We start from the raw sequence: 23,271 nt of genomic DNA, 5'->3' as shown, positions 1-23,271 counted from the left end.
AGCACTATAACCACTGCTCTACCGCGGCGGAAATTGGTGGAACTTTGACCTCGGCAAATAGAAAAGCCAGCGCATGCCTATAGGCCTTCTACATATGTACCGTTGATAGCCTTAACTTTGCGCAGCTTCTTCCACTTCAACGGGTCTAATCATGTATAATCAACTGGACCAGTCCGTTAAAAACGTTGCGGAAACAAGGGCCTGCATCCTTGTTATCTCACAGATAGCGAATGCTCCCACACAGAAAAACAAATAAAACCAATATAATGAACCTATCGCAACGCATCCGTCACATAGATGTCCAGGAAACTGCTACTCTACTGATAGCTGCATGAAACAAAAAAAAAAGAAAAGAAAACTTTCCACTGAACGCACCACAGTTGTGCAACAAACTGGGTTGAGCAACGCGTGGTACCTGTAGGCGATTGTTCTTAGGAGGATTTGTCACCGATATTGTGTCCATTGAAAACCGGAAGTTTTCCGGTGGAGGTCACGCACGTCGCCCGAATGCATTATCTGTCTCCCCTCGATATATTGTGTCCAATGCGTGCCAGGAAGGAAGAATTGGTCACCACTTTTAACAAGTGCGAGTGCGAGTTTGCGCTGTTAACAGTGAACACCAAGGGACACACTGTACGCTTGTATGATACACCGTTTTCTTTCTGCATGGAATTCCAACCGTGCGCTATTGGATGCTTGTCATATTTATTTATCATAAATTCTTTCCATCCATAATGGAACAAAGGTAACGTTTCGATGATAGCATGAAACAGAAAAAAAACAAGATAATACACCAGTTTGTCTCTGCCACAGCATTTGAATGAATGAATGAATGAATGAATGAATGAATGAATGAATAAATGAACTTTACTTAAAGTCTGGTAGTTTCCTTAAGAACATTTTTTTCCGCCACTGCATGAATTGGAGCTCCTATATTATTTAAACGGCCAGCTTGTTTTATGATACCTGGCTGTGCATCCACAGCCTTATAGTTTAATCAATTCAGCTATAAAAAGGCCTGCACAACGCTGAAAGCGTTTCGAAGGTCACAAGAAAATTGTTAATATATTCAGTGGTGCGGCGATGTACCTACTGAAAAAGGCAGATATATACGAGTGTTTTAGGGCTGACAGTACAGCACGGTAAAACGTCCGAAAAGTTTTCCGTGTACCTTTGTGGAGCGGTCTTATTGATATCCCACATGAAACGACAGGAATTTTATTAGGGTCCTGAATAGTTCACGCCCGCGATGAGACTTGACCGCTGACAGTACTGGCAGGCCTGTACCCACCGCGAATCCGCGGGCCTTTGAACAGGTTGCTGTTTGTGTAGACTCTTGGAAGTGGACTCGGCATTCGGTTTGAAGCGAAGATGCCTGTATGGCTGGGCACAGCCAGACCTTGTCTTTCATAATGCAACATTCGTATCCGCATAAATTTAAAAGGCTCGTTTTTCTTCGTGAGACACAATATCAGTGAGGGCCAACAGAAAATGATGCCGAAGTAACATGGATCTTATTAGCAGTAATTGCATTGTAAATGTCAAGAAAGAAAAAGGCTGAAAGATAACTTGCCGCTTGCAGGCACCGAACCTACGACCTTCGAACACCGCGTCCCATGCTCTATCAACCGAGCTACAGTGATGGTCACCCCCCCCCCCCTCACCCCTTTACGTTCGCTTTAAAGGCTGCATAATAATATCTTCTATATATACTTGGCATCATCGTCTGTTATTTCTCGTTATTAGTGGGTCTAACACGCGTACCCACGATTGCGAAGTCGGCTCGCTAAGAAAAGCCAGTTAATCGATCACTCTAGTCTAGGCACACAGTCCTGATGATCGTCTCGCAAACGGTGTACGGGTCCGCATTGCCTCCGGGCCTCCTCTCCTCCAGGTAACCCTTTCCAGCGTCCACTACGGTGCGTGGTATGCGCACGCTGACCTCCTTGGAGCACTCGTCGGCGGTGAACTGCTTGAGAGGCGTGGTGTACATTCCCGATCCGACCCGGAGTTTGTTTCGCTTGACCCTTGCCGTGTCGTATTTGGCCAAATCGGCATCGGCGTTGCTCTTCAGCTTCTCGATGGCAGCTTTGATGGCACTGTGCAAGGAGGAGAGGCGAGAACATAAATTACAAAGCGCTGGGATTTTTTTCCACATGCTCGTTTTTTTTTCTGTGTTGAACAAAAGTCTTATGCCTGAATGTCATAAAAACACACTGCCAAGTCCCGGCAAACTTTATTATAAGAGCTTTTCTAAAGCAAGTCATGATGACAGACGCAGCTCGCTCGTTGCTGCAAGATTATCCAGAGCCCCCAAAGATGAAATTGCGAGCAAATAATAACACGGCTATGTCACCTTAGCATAAGCTTCTTGTTTTTTAAACCTTCTGGTGAACGCAATATCTGCAACCGAGTACATTCACCAACTGCATGCATAAATGAATACCCTAAATCCTGGAAATTCTCTGCTATGACATGTAACTATAAGAGGAAACATGATGAGGATCATTTCCTTGAACAAGTCCACTTGATTTCACATTTTTTAAAGTGTCAAATAAGTTTCACACTTAGCATCCTAAATCACACTCAGAGGCGAAAGTTCCGTAGAAAAAAATGAACTTCCCGTTCTGCTTCGTGTGGCACAACTGATTCCGCATGGCACATTATAGCAACTGGTCGGATCTGGTAACTATGCTCTTGCTTTTTGCCATAAAAAATCCACAAAGTCCCTCACGCATTCTTGTGAAATGACTCGAAGGCGAAAGCTATCGTCTTTCTCTTCTAAAGGAGCTTGCTGGCCAAGCTTCTTATGCTCGGGGCATCTCCCTTGGCGTGTACGTTAAAGGCGCAGCTGTGAAATGTAACCACTACACGCCTATCGTAACTTTCATAAAATAGGGAAGCGCCCAGTATACCGCTATGCCATTCGTCAGTCCGCTAATAAGCGAGATACCCACTACACATCTGTAAGGCATTATATCAACTTAGTGCTACGAACAAGGCTCTTCGTCGACAGGCAGATACCGAAGTGAGAGCTCGCGAAGCAGAGGCGGCACGCAAGCGGTAGCAAGAGAACCTTGAATCGGAATCTGTATCGACATTGCTCGCTTCAACTTTCAACTGCAACCTATAATTCAAGATCCCCTCGCCACATACTTCACAAACCTGAAAATTGGAATCTTCAAAAGGATATTCGTCCCACAGCTTTGTTATCAGTAATGTAGTCCTCGTATATATTTCCATCGACATGTAAATCATACCTATAACAACGTGTGACATCTTTATATGATGATTGAGGACTTGTTTGGGGATTCACGGATTTTCTGAATCAGTTCGGAGCAAGTTTCGTCATCATTCTTTTTTTTTTGTCTCAGTCGATGCATCGCCCTTTCCTCGCCCCTTCCGAAAGCTTTCTACACATCACCTGGTTTCGCACTGCTTATGCGATCGTACTTTTGCTTTTCACTGCCCTTTACCCTGACTGCTCTCTGCCGTTTCGCATTCGCCAACCATTTGCGCCATGGGAACGCGGTGGCGTACGCTGGCGGGCGTTTTCCACCTCAGTACTGCTAGCAGTAAAACTAAAGTGGATTTATTAGGCTGAGCCTCATAGAGTTCCCTACAGTCAATGTGGCCCCGTAACGTAGATAACGTTTCAAACTGCACTCGAAAGCGAAACTTCAGGCTAAACAGGATACCTTCAGGTAGTATGCGAGGTATTATTTTTCAGCTGCCATGTCGTAAAAGTCTCCAGCTGCCAGAAAACATTGTTACGCACTCGCCGTCATAGCTACTAGCGGCACTGACTGGCTCCCCCAGGTCTAAATGCACATATACAGTGAAACCTCGGTGACATGAATCTCCCGAAGTCCCTAGAAATATTCGCATCATCTTATCAAGAAAACGCGGAACATAGTATGCATCAAAAGAGAGCTGGCGTACATTTTCATTCATTGTCAGGACAGCAGCAACACCGTGAACAGGTCTAAATGATCGCGAGTAAAGTTTCGAGACGCCAAAAGTCATACGTGTACTTGCAAATATATGGCGCATGCGTGTGTGTGTAATTAATGAGCCAGATGCGATCTGACCTGTGACAGCAAGTACCCCTTCCTCATTACAGTACCTTTTTTCGCATGACGACAGTACTGTGGTGAAAGGGACTTAAAGAGCACGTTCCTCGGAATAGATGAAGGCCAGAAGATTTCATAACCGCTGCCTTTCATTTTTATTACTAGGAGCGAAGCTCCTTAGGCCCGCACTTCACAATCGTCGCCGTCGAAGCTCCCTGCGCTGGGCCAGCGCGCCGAGCGGAATTCGCAGCGGAAGCGCCGGCGCTGTGGCACTCGCGCTGCGCCACGCGCACCCCACATTCACTCGCTCAGTCGTTCCCGCCACCTGGCGCAAAAGACGCTCTCCCAATCTTCTCGCCACCAAGCCGCCTTCGTAAAAGCTAGCAGCGAGATCAGGCGCACAGTCGTTCGCGTCTCATGCAAAGGAGTTTCGCTCATCAGTTTTGTTCGTACACGGAACAACTCCTAGTTTTCTTAGTTGCGGAGCATCTCTTGCTCGGGTTTATGTCCCGCGGTGTCGGCGTCCGCACCCACCATACGCATGCGCAACTCTCCGTCTTCTCTCTCCTCTATAGTTGCGCGCTCCTCTCAACACCTCTCTTTCCCCTCCTACGCTACCCCTCTCGCCTCGCAACGCCGACGCGGGGAGCGTGTGCTTACCTACGCTCGCTCTCCCTCTCCTCCAGGCATTTCTTCCCGTGGTGTTTACAACTCCATTGCGCATGCGCATCCTCTCTTCTCTCCTACGCTTCCCTCACTCGCTTCGCAACTCTGATCCAGGCAGCGTTTGCTAGCGAGGTCCTTGCTCGAAAAGGCGAACTGTTTCGAGCTGCACAATGTTCACTGGCCACCACGTATACATAGCCACATGATCTTTACCTCCACGGCAGTGTCGGTGGAGATTTTTCCTGTGCGTTGTTGAACAATAAAAATTCGCAGCGTGCGCGTTAGCTAAAGGTGGACTGCGGGTCTGTGTGTCCGATCGGAGTCTTCTGTCTCTCACTGCCGCGATTGGCATGTTCCAGTCGGAAACACCGGTCCATCACTGTGTGCTTTTCGCCTCCTCAGGTTTCTCGCCTGCGCAACGTCGCGATGAGTGCCAGCGTCAACGTCGCCGCCAGTGTAAGCGTTAGCTACTGCTGCTTTGCATCTACGCATGGTTCCCTTTGGCGGGAGTTGGCGCAATTTTTAGGGGTTAGGGGCGAAGCTCCTTATGGCGTGGCTTGGGCGTCCCTCGTAGTACGTAACCACCAGTGGCACATATACGAAATAGGTATAACATTTGAACTCCAAGGTGGTGCCGGTGAGAGATTTCTTATGTGCGTTGTTTAACAATAAAAAATAGTGCTCAATGTACATGCCAATGGCTGCTAATGGGGAATGAGAGACAGGAGCATTCGGCTTTTAGTCAACGCGCACGCTGCGATCCCCAATAGCAGCCATTGGCATGTACATTGAGCACTATCGGACAAGAAAAGGTTGCTACAGTATACTCGCTGGGTGTAACCTCTTTAGTTTTAGAAAGGTTTAGCGAGCGTTGAGCCGCAGGGCCATGAACACAATGAACTAGTATATACCATGAACTCAAGGTGGTTGAATGTGGGAAGTAGACCCGATGCGCAAGCCGTAAGAAAGTGTGCGTGTGCCACCTCTCGTTTAGTCCTTGGAATGTCCACTGAATGGCGGTGCTTCTATATGGGGAATATATGATAAAAAGATGCGAGATGGTGGGACTTGGAGTGTTGAATAGATGGACGAACGGACACACAGACAGATGCATGGATGGACGCATGAACGGACGCAGGGGCGGATGCATGAACGAACGCAGGGACGGGCGCACGAACAGACGCATGGACGGTCACACAGACGGACGCATGGACGGGCGAATGCTTCGCCCCACTCTCCATCATTCACTCCGTGGATATGCTGCCATTTTTTTTCTTATCGTGGTGGCGTTATGCGTGTTTGTTTTTTTTTTTTTGGAAACTTAACAGCTGTGCACGCATAAGCTGGAGGTTTGCTGAAAATTCGGAAGTCGCCGGTGCAAATCGGAGAGTTGGCAGGTGTGCACGTCCCGAACAATCATGCGAGTTGACGTTACGAGGCCTAGCTCCTTGTTTGCGTCGCCCTTCCTCCTCTGTGTCTTACTGTGCGCTGTTACCCCCTACAGCTCCTCCGTTAAGTCTGTTCGTTTTTTCCTTTCGGACCTCGTCCTCGTTTTACAGGATGTCTGAGTGCGATATGGTGATAAGTGCAATGATGCTACCTCGAGCACAACAGCACGTGTGAACGAGTTAGAGAGAGACAAATAGGCGATGCCAGCGTTATGTGTATGCTAAACGCGAAGGCACACAGGGTACATTAAGGCCTCAAAGATTCACGCGCATTACCTCGGAGGCTACGTCGCGCCGCTGATGGCAAGTGGTCGCGCGGCGCACATGCCTGTGCTTGAATTCGCGCACCAGTTCATGATTGTCGCGTTTTCCGCGACTGCGCGGGCAGCATCTGTTTGTATCTGCACGGTAACGTACGATTGTATCAAACGCCGCGGAGTGAAAGTCGGTTTGGTGCATCGGTAGTCCTTTACATTGCAGGCTAGGGGCCTTGGTAGGTACTACAGAAAATTTCGTATCATCCTGAAATTCATACGAGGCGTGATGGTATCACCAAGGTTCCACTGTATACCCTTATAGGGTGGACGTGGTGATGACCGCCGCTGTAGCTCGCTTGGCGGATGATTTATTTATTCGAGGGTTGAAGGTTCGGTCTCTGCCAGGCGCAAGTTGACTTCTAGTCCACATTATACTTTCTTGTCATTTGCCTCATAATTGCTGCAAAAATTCCCGATACCTACTCACGCTTTTTGTCTCTTCTTGTCCGAATCAATGTTGTTTGTAGCCTGATTGTTAGTATTTTAAAAATAGTGTTCTATTTTAACGCTTATGGCTAGGAGTGGCATTTACAAAATCTTACTCCTTTGTCATAGGAATGGCCGACAACGCTCTCTGCGATGCCTGTCATTGCGAAGAGACGCTACACCACATCCTGTGTGACTGTCCATTGTATGAAATCCAGAGACAGTCACTGGCATCGGCTTTTGCGCGCATCGACAACAGCCAAATGTCTGTGGACACTATTCTGTCAAGTGCCCGAGAGAAGACCTTGCAACAGAAGGTGACGAAGGCTCTGTTGAAATTCCTACGCGACACCGACTTGAACAAGCGACTGTAACAGCAATGTCACACACCGCGAAAGACAAGACTGGACTATGACTGAGTGTGCGCGCGTGTGCTGCCGAATGTGCTGTTTCTATCTTCCTTCTCCGCTCTCTTTCATCTCCCCCATCCCTCTCCCATGCGCAGGGTAGCAAACCGGCTGCCTATAGGCTGGTTAACCTCCTTGCCTTTCTTTTCCCTCTATTTTCCTTCCTTCCTTCCTTTAACACGAACAGTTACTACAATTTCAAAGCTTGAAAACATGCGCCATGAACCCCGTAACAATGCGGGCCGATCCTAATGAAGTTATGACTGAAAAAGTGTACCAAAATGCCCTATTTCTACCAGAGGCGTAGCTCGGATTTTTTCTGTATGTATTGGGATCAGTACAAATGTTTCAGGGCGCTGTGGCAGCGCTGTTGTGTGCACCGTTAACCATTTGTTACTTGGGTGCTGCATTAGTGCTGGAAAGCGTATCACTCGCCTTGTCCGCTGTTTTTCTCGCCCTTGTTCTATTTGTTTCATTGACATGTGCTGAAGGTCTTTACGTTGATTACAACTGACACGTCTAACAGCAGGTTTTAAATGCGAAGCATTTTTTAGCGAACTTCGGCGACTTTGAGCGTATCCATCTAGCCACCTACGACTTTTAGCTTTCCTGGCCGTTTCGATAGTGGTATCGATATCAAACTTGGTATGGCATAACATGGCCGTATATAGAACTTATTTGACTAGACATAACATGAAAATCATGACATGTATGTCGCTATTTACATGGCATGGTCCTGTCGCTCTTGCGGTGGTTTCGTTCACATGGCATGTTGCAAAACTGGTATGGTATGACATGATTGCATGACGAGCACAAGCGACAGACCCTAACATGAAAATCATGACATGCGTGTCATGTGACACCATGACTACGTTCCACGCTCATGATGCGCTTGCGGCCGTTTCGCTATGGTCACATATACCGAATTTGGTATTACGGTACGTGAATGGATGACGAAGGTATGTGACTGGTGCAAACATGATAATCATGAGATGCGTGTCATGTAATAACATGACTGCATGCTACGCTCATGATGTGCTGGCGGCCGTTTCGCTAGCTTCACGTATACCAAGTTCACACATCAACACTTCTCATTCGTGCTTCGCACATAATCGATTTGCCAATTTTTTATTGAGTGATCGACAGATAATAAACCGCTGTACCATTAATTGACAAAAAACCATGATCGGTCATTCTACTATCTCGGCTAGACGAGGGCACTCTCAATACATGCGTCAGAATGAATGTTGGTGAGGTGAACGAAGTCCCACCTTATGCCGCCGTCGCTGCGCATCGCCTTCGTGCTGAAGTTCGTGTGCATGGCAGAACCGAGCCAGTTTCCCGGTGGATAAGGCATCGGATCCAAGCTGACCAGCACGCCGAAGTCTTCGGCAACGCGGTCCAATATGTAGCGCGACATCCAGAGGTGGTCGGCGGCGTGGACGCCTTCCAGGGGACCCACCTGGTATTCCCACTGCGAAAACGATGGCCTGGGTTCATCTATTCGCTGGAATTCGTGCTATCGGTGACTGGTACGACACATCATAGGCCGATATTGTAACAGAGCAGATAAAGCAACCGTGGTGTAAAATGCAGCGCATAAAAGCAACGCACAGAAGGAGGAGGACACAGGACAAGCGGTGAGATGGCAACTGTCGTCTTCATTAGAAATGGTAGAATATACACAATCAGTTCAGTTGCGTGCGCATCCTCCAAACGGCGCGTGGTTGGCGCGCTTTTTGAAGTAAGCTGATCTAAATTCATTAGATAGCTGGATGGGGAGGAAATGCAATAATCATCTTCAGGACACATGCATAAAAAATCACGTGAAGTCATCAAGCAGTCTACACAAAGAAAAATAATGGTAATTGTGTTCCCCATCCATGCACCTATATAAATGTGAAATTACCTTACTTGAAGAAGCGTGACAATTACGTGTAGTCTGGGGGATGCGCACGTAACCGAACTGGTTGTATTTATTCCCCTCTTTGTAATGAAGATGGCAGCTGCTAATTCAGCACTTGTGCTGTGTCCTCATTTTTCGTCTATTGTCTTTCTTCGTTGCGTTTTACATCATGAAGCTAAAGCGACTCGCCCAGTTTTGTACGCTAAGATAGAGTAAGAAACGAGGATACAGTTAGTACAGTTATGTGGACGAGCTGCGTGCGCCTTGCTGGGCCGCACGCAAGAGGTAAAATACCTTAGCGAAAATTTAGTATTAGGTCAGCACACTTAAGAAGTGCAGTAGCGCACTATTACCTGTAGTAGCGCATTTTTTTTGTATGTGTGTAGGTGAAAGCCACAGACGCCCCAACAAACCGGAAGTTTGACGCTCGCCCCGCGTCGTCGCTAACCGTCGGTGGTGTTACACGAGTGGCGCGAAACATCATCATTACGTCACGACACCACAATATGGCATCATCAGTGCCAGAAGTCGCCACACTTTGACGTCATCCCAAGACATCGTAGCTTGACCGAAGAGTGTACTGACCACGGAGGCAGAGCAAAACCAGGTGAGGTGCCTCCGATTGTGGAGGCGGTATGGGAAAGCTACGTCATGCGCAGAGAGCCTTCGGAGTGTGGCGGAGCGAAATCATTACGTCGACTAAGAAAACGAAGATGGCTCATGACCAGCTAAGCACTATCGAGAGAGCCCATGACATGGGCGGAGAGATGCATGTCCCCGTACCGTTGTGGCTGCAGCCATAGATGGGCTAAGGGCGAGTGAGAGTCGTCTCCGGATTCAAATAAAGTTTTTTGCCTGCCTTCCTGCCTGCCATTCGTCTTAGCTGAGCGCACACGGCACCCTGTGAGTCTTGAAATGATGAACAGGAGAGTTTGGTGTGTCTGCCCCGAAGGAATAAATAGGTTGCACTTCGAAGTCGACACAAGTATAAAAGAAGGTACCAAGAAGACGCCCACGCAGTGCCACTAGGAACAACAATATTTTTCTGAGCCCGAACATCCCATATACACCAGAAGTGTGACTGTCAACTAAAAACATGTAGTGGTAATAAGAGGTATGCGCAAGGAAGTCACCTGTGGGACAACATCATAATAAGAGATAATCGGCCCGCCCCGGTGGTCTAGTGGCTAAGGTACTCGGCTGCGGGCCCGCAGGTCGCGGGATCGAATCACGGCTGCGGCAGCTGCATTTCCAATGGAGGTGGAAATGTTGTGGGCCCGTGTGCTCAGATTCGGGTGCACGTTAAAGAACCCCAGGTGGTCGAAATCTCGGGAGCCCTCCACTACGTATAGTAGATCGACGTAGCGCGTTTAGAAACATAGGACAAGGGAAGGGACAGAAGGGAGCGCTTACTTCCAACAAAATTTTATTTCGAGGAGCGCACATATATATGCATGCTCCTATGTCTCTATGTCTTACCAACATGCCCAACTTTATACTCTAGCCTCCACTACGGTGTCTGTCATAATCATATGGTGGTTTTGGGACGTTAAACCCCAAATATCTATCTACAACAACGGTGAGCGCTTTCGGCTCCGACTCTGTTTCGTGGTGCGCCGTTCCGCAAGAACAATTAACGTGTGCTCGTGCGTCGTTTTAGTGCTTCCCCGTGTATTGCCGGTGTTTGACTCACCGAAATTCGCGGATACCAGCGTGACGACGCTGTGCTCGGTTGTTGAAACCTACGTATGTTTCTCGCACGTGCGTGTGCTGTAAGCAATTTCGCTTATTTGTGTCGCGATACCCCATATCTATCAATATCAACCCCATATATATCAATATCAAATCACGTGATAATCGCACAGTTGCGGATGGTCATTGTTTCCACAGGAAACCCAACTCTTTAGTCGACAATGATACGAATAGCTTCATAACGCAGACGTCCCCAAGAGGGTCTATCACGAAACGATGGCAATGTGATAGTGTGCGGTTATCAGTTATTGTGATGCCGTTTCATAGGCGACTCGATCACGCACGTCTGCTGTGTTACCATCAGGTGATATTTGTTTGCTGTTGCATTGCAAATAAGCATTCATGTTGCAAGTAGCACTGAGTGTGCGTCCTCTCCGGCTTCGTGCCGTCGTTTTTCCTTGTGCCGAGTTCGTGCTGCAGCTAAATGATTTATTGATTTACAACAAGCCCACTTTGCGACTCTCGTTGTCTACGCTGCTATCGGCTACGCCTTCTTGCTTGGAAAGTCAAATAATAATAATAATAATAATAATAATAATAATAATAATAATAATAATAATAATAATAATGCTCTGTTGTTATTACACCGAAGAAAGAGATTAAGCGAATCATCGCCTTCCAGGTATACTTTTTGTTACGAATCTTACGTTCAACATGAAAACAAGGTTTTACCTGCGATAGGACGCCCTCACAGTTTGTGCCGGCCATTTTGACGCTGGCGTAGGTGCATGCCTTGTAGTGAGCGTCCGATATGTATCTCCCGGAAGTGACATCAGCCCCGACGCCGTAGCAGTAGGGACCTCAATGAGAAAGGATAGAACGAACCTTAGTGAGTTGGTTCAGACAGTTCTATAAAAAAACAAAACATACTATCAGGCCCTTCACCTGAGAAGCTGCATTTAGCTTGTGCTCTGAATCATCCAATGTCACCCGATACCTCGCTTAAGATGTTTTCTTACGTTATTAAAAAAAAGAAAGCACTTTTTCGGCATAAAAACGAAGCAGCGATTGCGATAACACCCCAACGGACTGTTACTTGAAGTAAGGAAGATTATGAACCATACGAAAGGCAGTGTACAAACCCGCACGTACAGCAGCGTATTCTTCGTGTGTCGTGGCACCTATACAATCCCGCATTGCTTCTGCGCGATCAGAATTCCGTTGGAGCTGTTCCGCGGGTGTTCGTACGACACGCGATGGCACCATAAAGGTCATACTATACATACAGTTTCGCCGGCGTTTGTCCGGCGTTTTCTTCCTTGGAGTCAGTCGGCGTCGACGATTACGGTGACGGTAGTGAAAAGTACAGTTCCAATGCACTTCACTGAAACGTCTACCTCAGATAGTCCCAGACATTGCAGTGTGGGCGTCAACGCCAGAAGCGGCTGGATAGTGGAAGAAGTTTGCTTGCTTGCTCGTTTCTTTGATGTGTGGCTCCCGCCCATCACGGGGGATTCGGAGAACTTTGGTGCCGCATAACTGCTAGCGAGACATACGACCTTTGCTCGAGAATGTTTCTTTTAGGTCCACTGACATTAAGCCAGGGGTAAATGGTGCATATAGTATATAGCTCGCCGTTATATAGTGAGATGGATATCACTTAGCCTCACCACCTTTTCTGCATAACGTGGTTTCAAGAACTCTCGCTATATACTCTACTTAGCTTCGGATGTTTCTTCAGTAATGCTAGAGCGCTTATTGTCGATATGTGATCGTACCCAGATTCTATACGAGTAGTGTCATTTTATGTTCATTCTAGCAAGCATTTTATTAAATACCATGAAATAAAAAAATAAAAAGCGACGTGGCCTAGTGCTCTGAGGATGGAGGGGTCGCTGGTTCCAAATCCAGGACATGACGGTGACAGCGAAAATCAGCTGAGAGTGTGCATATATCGCAATAAAATAAATGGGACGTCGTTGTCACATCTGCACTTTACGGTATGGTATGGTAGCGTAAACTAAATCTAGGTTCTGAAGATCAACGCGTAGGTTGACGCAGGTGACTCCCACGTTGGGACAGTAAGGTATCCCTTGAGCAATAATTTTGAACATGATGGCTGCATCACTACCGGTCTCTGCTGCTCAGCAACATGTTACCGACAGTAGTTATTTCTATGAAGGGTCGTGGTAACCAGCACTGAGCTGCCGATAATTTAGATGAAGTCAAAATAGCACCTTTTTTTTAATGTCAGCTACCTGGAGCACTAACAGGATTGACACCAATGTTACTGCCGTCACTGCTGTGTATTTGTTCGCAGATTATGCAAATAACTCCACAGCTCCTTTCCTGTATATTTAAGAGGAGACATCTGTGTATTTAACAGAACTAAGATGCGACGCAGTATCGGCCTGCAACATTGTTGTTCTACGAGCTAGCTGGATACAGACTTACAAAAGAGAAGATCTGATCAAAAGGACATGGATAACGTCGGTCAAACGGGGTGGTGGTGGTGGTGGTGAAAAACATTTATTTAGACTATTTGCAAGAGAAATATAGAAGTTGCCTTCAGGGCCGACCCTGTATAAACTCTATAGAAGGAGTCCCTAGTCCGGGACCCTTATGGCTTCAGCGGCGGCATGCGTCCTGGCCACGAGGGCTCAGACCCTCAAAGGCCGAGCAGCCGAACAGGGCAGCCTTCCAGCTCTCTCGTGTAGGGGGTAAAAGGGAAGTTGATCGGGGGGACCGCCGGGTTAGATGGGCAAGCCAACACCATGTTGAATGTATACGCAAGCGGATGTCCGCAAACGGGGAGACGCGTCAACGAGCGACTAAGTCAACATGAAGAATGAAACAAAAATGCCGATAAAGGAGCCCGTCTTGTGGTTCATATTCTCTTTCAGCAGGTGTGAAGCAGGATTTCAATAGACGTCGAGTTTTGGCAGATGCCAAAATGAGCATGCGTGGCTGGATTTGGAAGCTTTTCACACTACGAAAAGAGATCGTCTGTGTGCCAGCTACAGTTTCGTGTCCCTGCATTCATATGAATACAGTTTCTTGTCGTCGCGGATCTGATCCACCCTTTTCATCACTACTTAACTGGTCTAAAACTTTCGTTGTGTGCGCACGCGCGATAAGGCTGAATTGCGCATAAATATGCATCGACATATGAAGGAATAAAGCAGTTGATATTCAGCGCTCGCGTGTGTGTCCTCTTTGTGGGGCGTGTTCTGTGTTTGCGCTGATAATTTTATGTCATGAAAAGTCACGAAGTACATACAATCGAAGGGGCACATGGGATGAGCGCTGACAAACAACGGGAGGCTTCATTGCTTCGCCGTAATGCAAAGTAAAATTGGTGTGATTGATTGATTGATATGTGGGGCTTAACGTCCCAAAACCACCATATGATTATGAGATACGCCGTAGTGAAGGGCTCCGGAGATTTCGACCACCTGGGGTTCTTTAACGTGCACCCAAATCTGAGCATATGGGCCTACAACATTCCTGCCTCCATCGGAAATGCAGCCGCCGCCGGCAGGATTCGAACCCGCGACCTGCAGGTCAGCAGCCGAGTACCTTAGCTACTAGGTCACCGTTGTGGGGCAAAAATTGTTGGGAAACCTACAGCACGCGAAATTTTCAAGGCTTCGTCATGACACATGGGCATAAGCCCTCAACATAACACAAAAAGACCAGATGTAGTTTCAGAACAGCTTATGTGCCATACACGACAGGGAAGATGGATAGACCGCTTGTACTTGTGGCCTTGTGTAAGCCGTTTATGGCTTACAAAGTACATGCATAAGCTGCAAAAGTACCACGCTATTTACCTAGAGCCTTGATTGTATGCTTAGCGTCTCTTGGCCAGTCCACTGGGTGTCCGTCTTTTTCAGTCACCACGTACTCTTGCTCGATACCGAACCAGGGTTGCTGGTCTTTCGCCTTGTTCATTGCGTTGAGGCAGCTTCGGCGGGTATTAGTCTCTGAAACGGGAATAGAATGAAAGCGAAACCGCTGCCAAAACTGTCGTGAAGCTCTTGGCGCGCTGGGCAACATCAGTATGGGAGGCCTGCAGGCTCTCGTAACGCGTCAATGTGCGAACGATCCAGGTGCGAAAATATACGAAGTAGTTTGTCATAGGTTAAAAACACGCCGGAAAAAAATCTGTTTTTCTTTTATGAAAAGTTTCTCTCTTTGTCTATCTTGCTCTCTATCTATATGTAATGCTTAGGGGAGAGCTCTGCAATGCGCCACGTTTCCTAAAAGCCTAATTTTCCGAGCGCAGAAGAGATACTGTTCCATATATTTTGCTTATAAACAGATCGAACTCTTTGCGAGATGAACATGCATACCTGCTTATGCTGTAAGTAACGGCTGATTATCGAGCGTACAAAATAAAAAAAACATATAATTGTGGGAGCTGCCACGCGTAAGGTTTGAACTGTCTGCGTAGACGGCAGACGATGATCGTGGCGAAGTACTCGGTGGTGGCCTTCACTGCATTGCTGGCACACAAAGCGAGAGAACATCGCGCAAGCTGCTCGCACCGCAGAGACGCTACCGCGCATTGCAGTAGTGCGCTGCCGTGCGCAGCACTTTAGGGAGCCGGGCTGTCGTCTGCTGTCGTATGACGTCACCGTCGTATGCTGTTGTCAGTTGGCGTAACGCAGGGAAAACTACGCATAGCGTGGCCGTTTGAGCGCACGCCCGCTCGAAAGAGAAGTCTTTTTTTTTCTGTTGTTTTTCGAGCGTCTTGATGACGATATAGATAAGTTGAAATAATTACATAAAAACACAGAAATACTGGAAAAAGGTAGAATAAAGAAATAGAGGAGGAAGTAAAGAAAGCGAAAACCGAAGAGAAACAAAGAAGGCTGCGTATTTCCTGCAGGCTTGGCACCACCAGTGCAAGCTGCCTTGATTTTTCTAACAGAGGGAAAAGGAATGAGTCGCGTTTTACTCATTGGTGAACGGTCGTGCTGGAGTACTTCGCAGAGGACGAGCTTGTTGCGGCCCTTGAGAAAGGGGTCCCGGAACAGGGCGACAGGTGACAGGTAGGCCTCAGACTTGGGGCCTGCGTCCGGCCACTGGTACGATGCAAGGGCGCAGAATGTCCATTCCGGGCACTCTGCGTCAAGATAAATAGATTAAGGAAGGTGGGAATGGATAAGTTAGTGGATAACTGAGCGAATGAGTGAGTAGGTGAGTGAGTTTGTGAGTGAGTGAGCGAGTGACTGAGGGAGGAGGGAGAGAGGGAGGTGGTCAGTGAGTGAGGGAATAAGACCGCCAGCGGAGTATCCTCCTTTATTTATTGATTTTGTTTAGTTATTATTTTATTATTGATTAGGAAATTGCGGGAATGCTATGTTTTGGAGGGGGGGGGGGGCTCCAATAAAATAAGACTCTCATACCGCGAGTATTCTGAGTAATTACGAGAAAGTCATCGTAGAATACACGCGTAATCTACCTTATAGCAGATAGTACCTGTCCCAGAATTATTTCCGTCTCTGCTAGCGGCGTTCGAAGCTTCAGTGATGGGCACTCCAGGATGGAGTGTGTGATGTGCTGTATGCGTAAAGCCGGCGATACGATTTCTCAACTGATAGCAGTAGCTTTCCTTTATCTTAGATTGCGTTCATGTGCACAGGACGGCCGTGTGACTTTTATCTATTCACGAAAGGCTTAGTGAAGTCTGGGGCAATATTTCACAGAGTGGGGAACGTTTCGGCAATCATGCCAGAGGTGGGCGTCGTTTTAGTTAATTGATTCGCGAAGCTTGACGTACCTGAAGCTGTCATCAAATACACGCTAGTGGAGGTTTTCGGAAGAAATTTCACCCTCCGTCATTTCAATAAAGTGTAAATTGTCATATATGCCTAAGCACTGCTTTCAAACGTTATGTCGTAATGTACTGATGCCGTGCGTTGATGGCGTGATCACTGGCGTTGCCCGGGGAAGTGAAGGGGGGTTGGGATCCAAACCTTCTCAAAATTTTTGAATTTTGAATGTGCGTATACACATTCACACATATCCAAATGGTGATTGGATACCCCCTCTCCCCTTCCCCCTGAAAAAAGCTTTCCGGCTACATTTCTAATAAACAAGCAGTCCTATAGGAACGGCTTTTATACGTGGCATCGGTTTCGCTGCGTGGTAATAGAGTTATTATCATTATAGATGTAGTTTTGGGAACTATTCGCGTGTTCTAGGCAGTTCGCACACGTTTTGAACTTTGCAGGATAGCGGAATACAGGAGGCGTAGCCTCGATTAGCGTAAGGCACCTTTGCCACCGAAGGTACAGACGGAGAGACTTTTGAGAAGCGGCGTTGGTGTCGCCTCCATGTGGTACATGGTAAGCATGTCTGCGCTATCAGATCCAGCGCTGCTTACGGGACTCTAACGGCTTCATTTCGAGGCCATTACACCATGCCATTTTTTAATATGATATATAAGGAGATGTTTGCGCACAAATATGGTGCCGGCTACTCCATAGCCCTTGAGTGCAACTTGAACACGTATCCTAAAGTAGAACATACAAAGCTGTGCATGGAAAATGGAACAATCGGGCACAGATATGCAAAGATACACTTATACGCACATATCACAACAAAATGGTAATGTTCGAAAGTCAAATAATTAAGTCTCTGATAATGTCCTTCGTTGATATTCGGTCCAACCAGCACAAAACAGCAGAGCACACGCCTGGTCCTTATGAAGATATATTCACTCTTGTGTACATAATGGTCGACACGTCATTCACTTCAGCACACACATATGATGGGTGTCACGTGATACTGCACATAATAAGTACATTTGCTATACAAATGAAAGTTTGTTATTTTTTAGTACTTGTCAGCAATTCCGCTGTCTTGTGAGAAACGTGTTAATGCTTTTAAAGCGTGCGACTGTAAAATTCCAGTTGGCCATGGGCCCAGAAGTTTCTTCATGCTAAACGGTCTGCGGTCTAATCCCAACGGTTCTGATTTAGGACTGCGTCTCGAGGTGTCATTATGTGGACAGTCTATGAGGAGGTGACATACGTCTTCATCTATAAATCCACATTCACATTCGGGAGTTTCAGCTCTGCGAATTATGTGCAAAGAAATGTTTTGTGTATGCGGTGCCTAGCCTCAATCGGTGAATTAGAGTTTCCATACTTCTATCTAATGCCACCGTAATTTTGAATTTAATAAATGGATCGATGTGATATAAATTGCAGCTCTTGCACCTTGGTCAAGCCAAGCAGTTTTGCTGATTCTGAAAGTTGTAGTCTTTATAATACTACGTAATTCATTTTTCGAAATTGGTAAAGAAACAGTAACATCTTTACGATGTGCTTGTCGTGCTGCTTCATCGGCAGCTGTGTTTCCAGGAATGTTGCAATGGCGAGGTATCCACTGGAATTTGATCTCATGTTGCGTTTTGTTGCTTTGGTGAGCTCTTTCAGCGTTTCGTATGTCATACTATCACTTATTACTGTCCTGTTTGTACTGGAGAGTGATCTTAATGCGGCCTGTGAGTCACTGAAAAGTACCCAGTTTCTCGCGTCTGCTGCCGAGTTTATAAACTTTATTGCATAGAGAATCGCAAGAAGCTCAGCTGTAGTAGCTGACGTCATGCGACATAATTTAAATTATTCCTGAATATTCAGCTGTGGTACAATAAATGCCGATGTTGAAGACGTTGTTATACTTGAGCCACCTCTGTAAATGTTTATGTGCCCTGGATACCGCATGTGTATCTGATAAAGCGCTAGTTTTTGAGCAGCTTCGATGAACATGTCTCTCTTTCTGATAATGCCATTCACTGAGAATTCAATGCTTGGTATTGCTAGCAGCCATGGAGAATAGTCCATTTCAGAGCTCCAAAATTCATTTCTTGGTAATATATGTACATTACTCTGTATTTCTTTATGAACATTGCTTTTACCCCTTCGTATAATCTCCAGTGCCAATGGGTGGTTCTTGTGTTGCGTGTGTAAGCGAAAAAAATGGCGGCATGTTTCGATTGTTCTCATGACTGGAAAGGGTGGTTGTCGAGTCTATGCTATGACAAGGCTGCTGGAAGTCGCTCGTCGAACACCTAGGCAGACGCGCAGTCCCCTAGTTAATAGTCTTTGAAGTCGCTCCTCTGATGTGCGGGAAAGGCCGTGTAAGACTGTTGCAGAATATGCAACTTTTTGTCGTATTACAGCATTGTGAACATTGCCATTGATGTAATGAGCTAACTTTAGAGTAGCGTAGCTAAGGTAAGCTAAGCTAAGCTAGATATAGCTGAGGGTTACGCACTTGAACATATTGTAACTCAGCGCACAACTAGGCGTACGCAAGAGTGGAAGGGACAATTCCCGCAGTCCCTTCTTCTCTTGTGTCCGCGTAGTCGTGCGCTGTGTTAAAATATATTCAAGTGCTCTCACCAATTGGCCCAGTTCTCGGTCCTTCTACAGAGGGCTATACGCAGCTGCATGCGTAGACACTTTGGCAGCTAGCTATAGGAACGCGATCGCTGAAACGTGAATTGATCTTTCTTTTCCCATGGCCACTCGATTAAAATATGCAAAATGTGTGTGTGTGTGTGCTTGCATAGAGTGGCCGTCCCTGTTTCTTTAACGAGAGTAGTCGTGCAGCTCAACGACAATTCTAATGCGCTGCGATTTGTGGAAGCACCACAGGATTCTCCCACGCCTGGCCTCGTGCTATACCGCCAGTGTCCAGCGTTACAGCGGCATTTTCGAAAAGAGCAAATTTCCCGCGCGCATTCGATGGCAATAAAGATAGAAGATTATACAAAACTCTCGCAACAGCTGTGGCATGCAAAGTCACATGTTCTTTCATGTTTTGATACTGCGAAAACAAAGCCACGGTGAACGTGAGCTCAAGCTTTCGCCGTATATGGAGTTTTGTGGTTCAATTATTGCATTCCTAAAATCTGGCTGCTCGTTATACCTCTCTGAAGTTTGCAATGAGGCTTGAAATAATATGTGTCCACATCGGTAGAATAGTAGTTACGCTGCTTGGTCGCAGACCTGCAGGTCGCCGAATCGTGCTCGGAAGCGGCGGCGGTCGCATTTAGATGCATACGTTAAATGGTCGTGGCTCGTGTGTTGTGCTATATGCAAATGCACGTTAAAGAACATCAGATGGTCGAAACTTCCAATATAGTGTATCTCATAATGATATCGTAATTTTAGAACGTAAAACAACCGATATTATTATTATTATTATTATTATTATTATTATTATTATTATTATTATTATTATTATTATTATTATTATTATTATTATTATTATTATTATTATTATTATTATTATTATTATTATTATTATTATCGGAAGCTATAGATAACTTTTTTTTTTCATATATCATGCCACCGTTTAGCTCCACTGCGTAGAATGTTTCTTGAAATGCCGACCATTATGCTTGGCTTACTATTTACGACTTCTAACATTTTGTCATTTGAGGCCGAAAAGTTTGGGTGCACCGAAATGCTACTCTGACTGCGCTACACAAATACATTCAACCAACCACAACCTACCACAGCCACCACTGAAAACATTTTTTTGTTCGATATTATTTCTATGGACTTTATTAGTTTTTACCTCACCGACTTCTTAATTATCGTGTGCTTAGTCCTTTTCGTTTTTTTTTAATGTTGCACAGCGTTTACATTTCCATTTTATATAATGTGACCATTTCCACATGCGGCCGTGAGCCACTTTGCATTAGGCGACAAAAAGAAACAGAACCTGTTTGCGCGCTTCTTTTCTACCTCTATTATTTCGCATTAGACCACCATATATAGGCGTATACCCAGACATTTTTTTCGGGAAGGAAGGGTGTGGTTCAATGATCTTTTTGTATGCATTCGTGCATGTGTTTGTGTGCGTGCGTGTATATGTACACACAAAATTGAAAAAAAATTGGGGGTGATTTGTACCCGCCTCCCATGATCATTATACAACTTTGCATGTGTACAGATACCGGCATATGTACTAACGCCTGCACAAGTGTACATAAACTATTGTATAACACGTCCACGTCCCCTCCTACCGAAGAAAAAATATTTCTGGCTACGCTGCAAGGGCGGAGCTTGTATTAATTCTTAGGTTGTAATTGACTATACAAGCATTCCTTTGAGCATCTCTTAATCGTTTTCATCTATCCTTTGTACACACAGAGATACTGCACCTTCAGCGGATTTCGGCTCGAAGTCCAGAGTTCTGGTCTTGCACCGAGTTCTCTCCAAAGTTCCATCGACGAAGACGTACGTGCAGAAGACGGCGTCGTCCGGCTGATCCAGGTCGAGATATCGTTGTAGCACTGCCGCTCTGTCCACGGCCATGTCCGCGTCTCGCGTGCAGAAAACACCGAAGACTACCGAGGTAAGCTCCAAGTTGCCGAATGCCTTCTTAGTATGGCGACGGGCATATCATCGCGCGATAGCGTATTTAGGCGGTACTAGAGCGTTCTGAAGGTGATGTCGCCACACCACGTGAGTACAACAGATTACGCTACTCGAAGATACAATTGTTGAAATCGAAGCGCAAACATCACGGTATACCCGCGCCCGGTTAATCGTGCTTCGGCGCTCCATTCGTGCTGGCGTGCGATATTTCTCCGACCCACCGCAGTGCGCTGTATTAACGGCAGTTGCAGTTTGAATGTTTCGGGCTCTACTTAGCAGTACGTTTCATTGCATTCACAATGAATGCACTCTGTACATGGACATTGTGCACATGCACTGTGTACATGGACATGGACATCTTTAAGGCATACCTTCTTCGAAAAACGCAATCTTAGATATGTTTGCTTCGAGAATAGGCCACTCTGAATCAACTGTGTAACGAAACAGGCTAATAATACAACTCCAGTGTTTTGGAACTCATTCACGACTTTCATCGAATTTTCGAGGCCACACACACACGCACGCACACACACGCACACACACACGTTATATGTTTGTTCAGGTACAGTTTCATTGTTAAATCATACTTGAGCGAAGGTTCTGTTGTACAATACAGTATTTGTGGCAAAAAAAGAGAGACAGAGAGATCTTTATTGAAAGGCAGATAATTTAGCCTTTAGCCAGCGTGTGTATATCGCTGACTTGCTACTCTGTGTGGGGAAGGGGATCGAGGATTGAAAGACAGAAAGAGAGAGAGCGAGAGAAAATATTAAAAGTGAGAACGAAAAGAAAAAGAAATTAAATATACGTATTTGTAGCAAGCAACATATTCTGCCCATCTTCACGAGCCGTTGAAAAGTCTGATCTGCTGTGTTTATAACTTGTAAACTTAAACTCGTGTTGTACGGAAGATGAGGGCTAACGAAACAAGGCGAGTACAAAGGAGTTACATATGCGCAGATCAACGCGCAAGTCGGCGACCCAATTTAAAGAGCACCACAGCTACTGGAAAGAAGGTCATGGCTAATTGTGACGAAAGAAGCGTATCAAGTATCAGTGTTCTTAATTCGTTGCAACAACATCGGCATGGAGTCAAGATTCGGATCGTGGGAAGATCACGCCGCCAGTTTAACGTAATGTAAAAAAAACTATAAGGCTAAACTGGGCAAGCATTTTTTTCTTGTGCCATTTAGCTCACTATGGCATGTGCATCGCATCAACTTTATCCTTGTGCTTTTTTTCGTTTTTCTTTTATTCATACTGCGCAAACTCAAAACGTGGGATAGACCCAATGCAGTTTATGGTAACATAGCTAGCCCAAGGGGTGTGGTGGACTATACAAAGGTTACCACGGCTTATGCTTGCCCAAACTGCACAGATTCACACGAAGGGGACGACAAACTCATGTGCATCGTGAATAACTACATTCATACACAAAACAGGCATTACAGCACTTATATAATACAAATGTACGCATGCAAGGGCAAGCCTTCATCACACAACAAAATATAGTAAATAAATAAACAAATGAAACATTCGACGGACCATGTACATTGTGCGAATCTGTTTCATGCGAAGCAGTCGGCGAGTAGCTAGCTGTCAATGCTTCATTCCTTTAGCGTTGAGTCGATTGTTACGAGTTGGAGAAGCGTAAATCAAGTAGTTATGGTAGATCATGTGCTTACCGGGCACGGCGACTATACCGACGTTTAAAAGGTAACTTATGCGTTTTGATAACGTCAGCATTCATGCGAGAGCGTAGATGCCTTTTTTTTTTTAAACTAAGCGCACGCTGCGGGGGATTCAAATTTCGCGTGCCATGCTGTGCATGTTATATATCATTCACTAGTGTATTGCTCCGGGTCGAGCAGCGCTTTAATCAAGCTTGCAGTCGTAGGAGTACGTATGTAATGTTTATTCGACTGTT

At 46.0% G+C, this 23,271-nt stretch overlaps 2 protein-coding genes across 3 annotated transcripts in view; one reads left to right on the top strand and one right to left on the bottom strand.

Moving 5' to 3' along the window:
• Positions 1-1,202: 1,202 nt before the first annotated feature.
• LOC119179496 (glutamine synthetase 2 cytoplasmic-like) lies at positions 1,203-21,281 on the bottom strand. 2 transcript variants are annotated; one of them, XM_037430583.2, is made up of 6 exons: positions 21,128-21,281; positions 15,899-16,066; positions 14,769-14,921; positions 11,668-11,795; positions 8,609-8,811; positions 1,203-2,099 (listed from the first exon to the last, which is right to left on the bottom strand). In XM_037430583.2, the coding sequence occupies exons 1-6, from the start codon at positions 21,279-21,281 to the stop codon at positions 1,814-1,816; spliced, it is 1,092 nt and encodes a 363-aa protein (XP_037286480.2). In that variant the 3' UTR covers positions 1,203-1,813. The 2 variants fall into 2 exon arrangements, with proteins under 2 accessions (XP_037286480.2, XP_075738209.1); XM_075882094.1 differs by lacking the exon at positions 11,668-11,795.
• LOC119163070 (DNA-binding protein RFX6) overlaps positions 21,184-23,271 on the top strand; it is a 283,694-nt gene continuing 281,606 nt past the window's right edge. Inside the window, exon 1 of the mRNA XM_075882089.1 lies at positions 21,184-21,321. Coding sequence (XP_075738204.1) covers positions 21,280-21,321 — 42 coding nt within the window. The 5' untranslated portion in view covers positions 21,184-21,279. The remainder of the gene's footprint in view (positions 21,322-23,271) is intronic.

This window comes from Rhipicephalus microplus, chromosome 2, assembly GCF_043290135.1.
Source record: "Rhipicephalus microplus isolate Deutch F79 chromosome 2, USDA_Rmic, whole genome shotgun sequence".
Classification (NCBI taxonomy): domain Eukaryota; kingdom Metazoa; phylum Arthropoda; class Arachnida; order Ixodida; family Ixodidae; genus Rhipicephalus; species Rhipicephalus microplus.
Note: the sequence above shows the minus strand (reverse complement) of the source record. Positions and strands in the feature narration are given on the sequence as shown.

What these genes read in the sequence shown, in the direction of transcription:
- LOC119179496 (XM_037430583.2), bottom strand. Translation starts at nt 21,281, where the DNA reads ATGGCCGTGGACAGAGCGGCAGTGCTACAACGATATCTCGACCTGGAT. An exon ending in CGAGCCGAAATCCGCTGAAG is followed by an intron (nt 16,067 to 21,127) that starts GTGCAGTATCTC and finishes ATCTTGACGCAG; the next exon opens with AGTGCCCGGAATGGACATTC. An exon ending in GTGAGGGCGTCCTATCGCAG is followed by an intron (nt 8,812 to 11,667) that starts GTAAAACCTTGT and finishes TCGTTTTCGCAG; the next exon opens with TGGGAATACCAGGTGGGTCC.